The following is a 9,081-nucleotide window of genomic DNA, read 5'->3' as shown; positions in this document are numbered from 1 at the left end:
TGTTGTCTACTGTATAATACACTGTCATTTGGTTTAAGCTAATATGATTTTGTTTTTATTATTTGAAACCAGAGTTCTACTTAATATAGCAGATAAGGGTGAATTCAAAAGGCTGAGAGCAAAGAGAAGACGGTGGTCTTACTTTGTAAGTGTGTGTGTTGATGGAGGCTGTAGAGGGATTCGAAGACCAGGAGTAGGAGGTGGCAGCTCTGTGTGCAGAGAGGCCAGGAAGAGGTCTTCCAGAGCTCACTGGCCACACCCGACACATGACAAGCATTTATGTATCCCTTACCTTGTCTCATTTGATCCCCCTACAATTCAGCAAGGGAGCTGGTGCTAGCCCCATTTACACTGAAGAAAAGCAAACTTCAGGGAGGTTAAGTAATTAGTTTCTGGCTGCCCCAGGAAGTGCACGGCAGTCATGAATTGCACCCAGCTGTGCCAGACTCCAAAGGCCTCCATCTTACTACTTAACCTCTATCACAGATCCTCAACGCAGGTTACACAGCATATCTATGGAGCTTTTGGAAAATACAACTCTGCGTGGGGCCCCAGTGGAGTATATCGCAAAAGCTCCACAGGTGATTTGCTTTGCAGGTGGGGATGGGAACCACCGCCTCCTGCGATCCTTCTAGGTCAGGGAGTTCTAAGACTGGCTGTGCATCATAAGTGTGGCAATGCCGGTTAATAATATAGATTCCTGGGCCCCGACCCAGCTTTACAGAAGCGGGATTTGAGGACTGGGCCCTGGAATCTGAATGTTCAAAGCTAATGCAAGCCCGGCTTGGGGCTTGTGACTTGCTTCTAGCCGGCCCCGCACGCTCGCGCCGGGCGGTCAGTTCAGGAGGTGATCCCGAGGAGCTCCGCCAGGGGGCGCCAGGAGCCGCTTCCGGGTGAGGCGAGGCGAGGTGGGAGGTGCCAAGGGGGCGGAGCGGGGCGTGAACCGGAAGTCGGCCGCGGGCTCCGCCCGTCGCGCCGGGGGAGGCGCTCTCGGACGGCCTACGGAGCTGCAGCCGACCTGCGAGTCCTCCTTGCCGACACTATGCTCCAGTTCCTGGTGAGTGGAGCTGCCGAGGAGCGAGCTGGGGGCCCTGGGCGTGGGTCCCTCGGGTGCTAGTCGCCTTTCGGGGTGGGCTGCGGCGTTTTGTTTCTGCCTCACCCAAATCCTTTGGCCGGCATTTTTCTGCCGCCCTTCAAGTCCGTAAAACTTTGAGGGGTCAGAGCGTGCGTTTTCAAAGCTCTTCTGTGACGTGCCCGCGTGCTTTGTGTATTCCTCGAGTTAAGGCTCCCGGGGTCCTTAATGACTTTTTCTGCCCTGCCACCCCCTGACGTAGACACATACCCCGTCCCCGACTTAGAGCCCTGCTGGTTGGCGTCTTTGAAAACGTAGGAGGGCCAGGAATAAACTCCAAAGGAGTAAACCGCCACAGTTAGAGGCCTGGGGAGCCCTCATCAGACTTTTTATAGCTTCCAGACGGAGGATGGCTGGTTGCTGGCCTGAGTCAGGCCCTGGTGTACAAATAATTTTTCCAAAATGCTCACTCTAGGGTAAAACGACTGTTACCATGAGTAAACAAATTATTTTTCATGGGTCTTTACTTCAGTTAAAAGCGGGTTTTCTGGCAAAGCCCCAGTGTGTTTCAAAGATTGCCTGGTTGAAGGTTTCAGGAGGACTTGCCAAACTTTCAGGTGAAAGTCTTTCTTTCAGGTTTTCGTGCCTTCAAAAGTGGATGTTAAATTCTGATTCTGATAAGAGGCAGGTATTCTAATACCTTCCAGGTGGCCGATGGAAATTGAGTGCGCTTGGGATGAGCTATTTTCCAAAATGTTACGTTCTTTATGAAAGAGATTAAAGAAGAAAAAGTGCCCCTCTGTCCTTTTTGAGATGGTAATTAATTTTTCAATCTCTAGGCCGAAAGAGAGTATCCTTGACGTAAACTGCCTAAACAAGACATGGCTACACCTCTGCTTCTGGAAGTTTCTCCAGTGTCCTAACTGGTTATTAGCTTAGGAGTCAATAGAAATAATTACTGCCATATGGTTGTAGGAAACACTCAGGTTAAAAACAGAGTCAGCCCCAAAGTGTGAGATGATGTAATTGAGTCTCCTGTACAGCCGTAGCTCATTGATAACTGGAAGGAAGGGCATGGATTCATTTACACTTAACTTTCTAAGTACCTTTGCAGAGTGACTTTATTTGGTTTTGAAATAAACTTTTTCTGTGTATGAATATGGATGTGACTGATATGCACATTCAGAGTTCTCAGCATTTAAGGAGCGATGCCGAAGCCATTCATTAAATTCCTAGCTCAGAAGAAACACGGATGTTCTCCCACCTCCTCATTGCATTTGTTGAAAGAAGTGATAGCATTACTTTACCTCTAACTCTGTCAAATGATTCACTAGCTCATTTGAACTTGGGCGAATCTTTCTCCTTGCTTTCAGCCATTTCATCTATAAAACAATGGGGTTGATGTAGATGATCCCTAAGATCTCCTCGATCTTTTAACCCGTGACCAGCCATCATGTCCTAGTGCTTAAGAGGTCAGACTCCAGAATCAGACTCCTGCCTTTGAATCATCATTTTTAAGCAGTGGGAACTTGGGCAAGTTATTTAAATTATTTATGCTTCAGTTTCCACATCTGAAAATGGGAGCCTACTTCATGGTTTTATTGTGAGGATTAAAAATGAGTTAATACATTAAAGTACTTGAAACAATGACAGTAAGGACTCAGATATTGTTCAGTTTCTCTTCAGCAAGGTATCAGGTGTACTGAGTTTCTTAGGAATGGGGATCAGTTTTCCTCAGAAGGGTAGTGATGGAACAGGTTTTGAAAGTGAAGGGATAGTCACAAGTTAAATATCTTGGAGGGTGCTCTGTCATCACCCACTTTGGAACCCTCCAAGATGTTTTCTGTGGTTGTTATTTCCTGGAACAGTATTTGAAAACCACTGCACCCGACTGTGTTACTTATATCTTCTTTTCATTGTTCATTTCTCCTTGGATTAAAATATTTGTCCATCATCCCTATATCGAAACTTGTTCCTGTGGTCCTGCTGCCTCTTTCCCCTTGCCTTTACTGCAGTAGCTTCCTTAATTGCAGCATGGTTTAGCCAGTTTGGTGTAAGGAAACTTTTGAAGCTTTTAAAGGGAAACCTGATATGATGGGCACTGCTCGTGGCTTGTGTACACTGCCTGTTGTACTGTTACTGGGGTAATGCATTGCTTTTCTTATCTCTCAGAGCAGCAGCACCTGGTACTCTTAATCATCTCTTTAACCTCCTCCCTCGGCTTTTGTATACTGCATCTCAGTGCTGTCCAATATTCTTACACATTGTAACACACATGGACTCTTTTTAAAAAAATAAATTTATAATTTTATTTTTGGCTGTGTTGGGTCTTTGTTGCTGCGTGCGGGCTTTCTCTATTTGCGGCGAGTGGGGCTACTCTTCGTTGTGGTGCGTGGGCTTCTCATTGCAGTGACTTCTCTTGTTGCGGAGCACGGGCTCTAGGCACGCGGACTTCAGTAGTTGTGGCACGTGGGCTCAGTAGTTGTGGCACGTGGGCTCAGTAGTTGTGGCTCACAGGCTTTACAGCGCAGGCTCAGTAGTTGTGGTGCATGGGCTTAGTTGCTCTGCGGCATGTGGGATCTTCCCAGACCAAGGCTCGAACCTGTGTCCCCTGTATTGGCAGGCAGATTCTCAACCACTGCACCACCAGGGGAGCCCTAGAAGTCCCAAATCTTACTTTTTAAAAAAAAAAAATAACGGGAGAGGCCACAACAGTGAGAGGCCCACGTACCGAAAAAAAAAAAAACAAAAAAAAAAACAAACAAAAAAAGATAGTTTTGAGGTACAGTTAATTCACATATCATACAATTCACCCATTTAAAGTGTAGGATTTAGTGGTTTTTTAATATGTTCACAGCGTTGTGCAAGCATCACCACTATCTAATTTTTATATCTAATATTTTATTGCCCCCCACAAAGAAACTCCATACCATTAGCATTCATTTCTCATTCCCCTCACACCTAACCCTGGACAACCACTAATTTATTTTGTGTCTCTCTGGATTTGCCTATTCTGGACATTTCCTTTAAGTTAAATCATACAATACGTGGTCTTTTCTGACTGCCTCTCACTTGGCGTAATGCTTTCAAGGTTTATCCATGTTGTAGCATGGATAATAATAATCAGCCTTTTTATGGTTGATTATTATTACATTGTGTGAATATGCCACATTTTGTTAATTCATTCACCAGTTGATGGACATTTGGGTTGTTTCCACCTTTTGGCTATTTATGAATAATCTTGCTATGAACATTCATGTAGTTTTTCTCTAGGTACATGTTTCAGTTTTCTTGGTTATATACCCTAAAGTGGAATTGCTGCGTCAGATGGTAATTCTTTGCTCAGCTTTTTGAGGATTTGCAAGACTTTTCCAAAGTGGCTACATCATTTTACATTCCCACCAGCAATGTATGAAGGTTCTCCATATCCTTGCCAACACTTATACATCATTTGGATTTAAGTCGTCCTAGTGGGTGCGATGAGACACCTCATTGTGGTTTTGATCTGCATTTCCTTAATGACTAATGATGTTTTCATGTGTTTGTTGGCCATTTATTTGTATATCTTCTTTGGAGAAATGTCTATTTCAAATCCTTTGCTTGTTTTAAAATTGGGTTGTCTTTTTGTCATTCAGTCATAAGAATTCCTTATGTATTCTGGGTACAAGTCCCTTATCAGATATATGATTTGCACATATTTATTTCATTCTGTGGGTTCTCTTCACTTTCTTGTTGGTATTCTTTGAAACACAAATGTTTTAAATTTTGATAAAATCAAATTTATCTATTTTTTTCTTTTGTTACTTGTGCTTTTGGTGTCACATCTAAGAAACCATCACCTACCCCAAGATCATGAAGTTTTACTCGTATGTTTTCTCCTAAGAGATTTACAGTTTTAAGTCTTACATTTTAGGTCTTTGATCCATTTTGAGTTAAGTTTTGTTTATGATGTAAAGTAGGGGTCCAACTTCATTCTTTTGCATGTGGATATCCAGTTGTCCCAGCATTCTTTCCCCATTGGATGTCTTAGCACCCTTATTGAAAATCCCATGACCATAAATGTAAGGGTTTATTCCTGGACCCTTTATTCTATTCCATTGATCTTCATTGATTTTAAAGAAGAAAAACAATTCATTCATGTTTGCTTGCTATCCCGTGTGCCTTCTCTAATCTGTATTTTTTCAGCCTTTTTTGGGAACAGCTGTCAGGTGAATGCTTACAAAGCAGTGCTTTCATCATGTTGCTGCTGGTAAAGAGCAGTCAGTGGCTCCCCACCGTTTTGTAAATGAACTAAACTCCATTGCTTGTTTTTTGAAGTCCATCAGCTAGCCCTACCCAGCTCTCTGTACTAGTATTTCTCTCCATTTTTTAGTTCAAATCCACTTTTTTAATTGGGCCTATTTCTTTTATTCAGGTCATCACATTGTCATTCCTATCTTGTACCTTGATTCTCCACAGTCATGTCCCTTTCCAGTTTAAATTTTAACACTTCCTCAGCATCTTTAGAGCCTTTAATAACAAGTTGAGGTACACCAATCTCTTTCAGGTATGGTTTCTTAAAAAATCACTTCTGTATCACTCATTTTGTTACTTAATGCGTGACTCAGTTCTGGTTTTTCATGCATCTGTTACATTCAAGGTCCTGTGCTGGGTGCTGCTTTCTTTTGTTATATAACTATTTTACATATATGTAGCTTTTCTTTCCATACATCCTATAAATTCTTTAAGATAGAGACCATTTTATAATCTTTTCACAAGGCTGGATATGAAATTGATTTTCAGGATATAAGGGACTGTAATCCTTTAATCAAAACCTTTGGAGGCCAGATGTATTTGGGAGGATTTTTTTCAGATTTCTTCTCACCTGTTTGTCCTCTACATTACTTCGCTCATGTCACTCCTCAGTCCCCAAACTTCTGGTGTTTTACCATTTATTGTCCCCAGTATGTTTGTGAGTAGAAGCTACGTATTCCTAAAGTCTCAAAATGATGGCAGAGAGGACATAATAGTGATGTATTTAGTGTTGAGCTTGGGAAGAAGGCATTTCCCTTCCTTCTGCACTATCTTCTCTGCAGGGAGTACTATGGGGGGACCATGTGATGTGGAGGAAGACCATGGTGATAGCATCCAGCCATCTGGATGGACCACTGAGGAGGCTTCCAAGTCTTGGCCTGGAGGAGGTTAAGCATTCTTGGCCTGCAGAGAGACTTCAGACTCATTCGAGACGTTTTGTACTCTGGCTCCAGTCTAACTTCTCAGACTAAATGAGTCCCTGTTCCTCAGATTTAGATTTTATTTTTTGAGATCCTTTATTTATTCAGATTAAAATTTTTTACCTGTCTAAACTTGTCTATTGAGTATCCCATGAACAACATATAAATGCTTTTCTGGTGTCACGCATTTTCCTCACATTTCTCTTCATGTGCCCATTTCTCTCATGTTGTTATGTAATTTTACAGTATCCCATTGGTAGACCTAGCAATATTCTGAAACTGGAATTGGATATGACTTGTCTAGAGACCCATGGTTTTTGTTTTGTGTTTTAAAATAACTGCTCTTTTAGGGCTTCCCTGGTGGCGCAGTGGTTGAGAGTCCGCCTGCCGATGCAGGGGACACGGGTTTGTGCCCCGGTCCGGGAAGATCCCACGTGCCGCGGAGTGGCTGGGCCCGTGAGCCATGGCCGCTGAGCCTGCTCGTCCGAGCCTGTGCTCCGCAACGGAAGAGACCACAACAGTGAGAGGCCCGCATACCGCAAAAAACAAACAAAAAGCAAACAAAAAAAAACAAACCTGCTATTTTTTTCATGTGCCCTGATGCCTCGTGAAATTGCCAAAATGAAGACACATTAGATAGACCTAGCAATATTCTGAAACTGGAATTGGATATGACTTGTCTAGAGACCCATGGTTTTTGTTTTGTGTTTTAAAATAACTGCTCTTTTAGGGCTTCCCTGGTGGCGCAGTGGTTGAGAGTCCGCCTGCCGATGCAGGGGACACGGGTTTGTGCCCCGGTCCGGGAAGATCCCACGTGCCGCGGAGTGGCTGGGCCCGTGAGCCATGGCCGCTGAGCCTGCTCGTCCGAGCCTGTGCTCCGCAACGGAAGAGACCACAACAGTGAGAGGCCCGCATACCGCAAAAAACAAACAAAAAAAAACAAACCTGCTATTTTTTTCATGTGCCCTGATGCCTCGTGAAATTGCCGAAATGAAGACACATTAGATATGCCATATTTATTTTGAGACACACGTGGTAAGAACCAAGAATCCTAGAATGTTGGAGCTAGAAGGAGCATTGTTAGTATAATGTTTTATAAATCAGGAAACTCAGATCAGCAAAGTGCCAAGGAGGTTAAGTGTCATGCCTAAAGGTACACAGCTAGACAGTGGTAGAAGCAGAACTCTAATTTATTTTTCTTGAAATTTTTCAACCCTCTGTTCTTTCTGTTTGGTGTTAGAGCTAACATTCTTAGATGATTTTTTTCCCCTCTAATTTTTAGCAAATTTAATACTCTTTCTGGATTTGGAAAACCTCTGACTGCCTGGTTTTAACCCATAGGAGTGAAAAAAATCATTTTGCTTCTTGGTGCACATTGGTAAAAATGTTCACAAGATATGTTTGATTAATCAAATGATCAGAAAATGGTCTATGATTAGACTTGATAGCCTCTTTTATGCTTCTTAACTTACAACAAACCTATTTAAATTATGCTTTTGGTGTTTAAAGCTTAGTAAGCTTAAAACTTTAAGGATCCAGCTGTGTTCTGAAGTTCTCCAACTTGTTCTCTGTTCTCCAACTTGAAGACAATTCGACCACACCACATATGACCGTTAGTGTTAAGTGCTGCGCTTTTTCTCTGTTAACCTCTGCTGTGTATTGAATAGGAGCGACACTGATTAAAGAAAATGATAAAAAAATGAGATGCCAGTTCAAATTTATAAAATTAGAAGTTAGGCGTTCAGTTGGAGATTTTTAATTATTGGGGGAAAAGACCCAGGAAATTATAGATCATCAGTAAAGGGCTTCCCTGGTGGCGCAGTGGTTAAGAATCCGCCTGCCAATGCAGGGGACACGGGTTCGTGTCCCGGTCCGGGAAGATCCCACATGCTGTGGAGCAACTGAGCCTGTGCGCCACAACTACTGAGCCTGTGCTCCAGAGCCCACGAGCCACAACTCCTGAAGCCCGGGCGCCTAGAGCCCATGCTCTGCAACAAGAGAAGCCACCACAGTGTGAAGCCTGCGCACCGCAACGAAGAGGCGCCCCTGCTCGCCGCAACTAGAGAAAAGCCCGCGCATAGCAATGAAGACCCAACACAGCCAAAAATAAATAAATAAAATAAATAAATATTTATAGATCATCAGTAAAACTCCAACCTTAAGGAACTTTGAAACTCTTGGTGTGAAGGGAGTGCTTTAAATTTTTATGAAACAGTTTTTGTTCAGGAAAAGTCATGCAGTGGGATAAACACTTACAGTTCTCTAAAAATCGTGCCCGTCTCTCTTGTCACTGATTAAGAGATGGTTAGGGGACCTGTGTTCTCTGCAGTTCTTAAGTGCCCTGCCCATTAGACTCCACCCAAGGCAGAGTGCTAAACCATGTGCTGTCTCAGTTGCATGTCAGCTTCCTGCTTTATGTCACTGTATATTTTAGTGTTTGAGTGTGAATCTAATTTAGGTTGTCCTGTGCTCCTGTTATGAATGGCCCTGTCCTAGGCCTCAGGTGCCTCTTGAAATATCAAGAGATTGAACTGTGAAGGTCCCTTCATTTTCTAAGATCCTACAATTTAGCCGAATACTTTTTAAAATTGAATACTTTTTACTTAATGTAGCAAGAAATAACAAATCTCAAAACCAAAAAAATAAATAAACTGGCTTTTAACAACAAAAATTGGGGGGCTTCCCTGGTGGCGCAGTGGTTGCGCGTCTGCCTGCCGATGCAGGGGAACCGGGTTCGCGCCCCGGTCTGGGAGGATCCCACATGCCGCGGAGCGGCTGGGCCCGTGGGCCATGGCC

At 43.3% G+C, this 9,081-nt stretch overlaps 1 protein-coding gene across 1 annotated transcript in view; it reads left to right on the top strand.

The window, feature by feature from the left end:
• The first annotated feature begins 951 nt into the window (after positions 1-951).
• STMP1 (short transmembrane mitochondrial protein 1) overlaps positions 952-9,081 on the top strand; it is a 12,551-nt gene continuing 4,421 nt past the window's right edge. Inside the window, exon 1 of the mRNA XM_007118631.4 lies at positions 952-1,057. Within this exon, the coding sequence (XP_007118693.1) occupies positions 1,043-1,057 (15 nt within the window). The 5' untranslated portion in view covers positions 952-1,042. The remainder of the gene's footprint in view (positions 1,058-9,081) is intronic.

This window comes from Physeter macrocephalus, chromosome 5, assembly GCF_002837175.3.
Source record: "Physeter macrocephalus isolate SW-GA chromosome 5, ASM283717v5, whole genome shotgun sequence".
Classification (NCBI taxonomy): domain Eukaryota; kingdom Metazoa; phylum Chordata; class Mammalia; order Artiodactyla; family Physeteridae; genus Physeter; species Physeter macrocephalus.
Note: the sequence above shows the minus strand (reverse complement) of the source record. Positions and strands in the feature narration are given on the sequence as shown.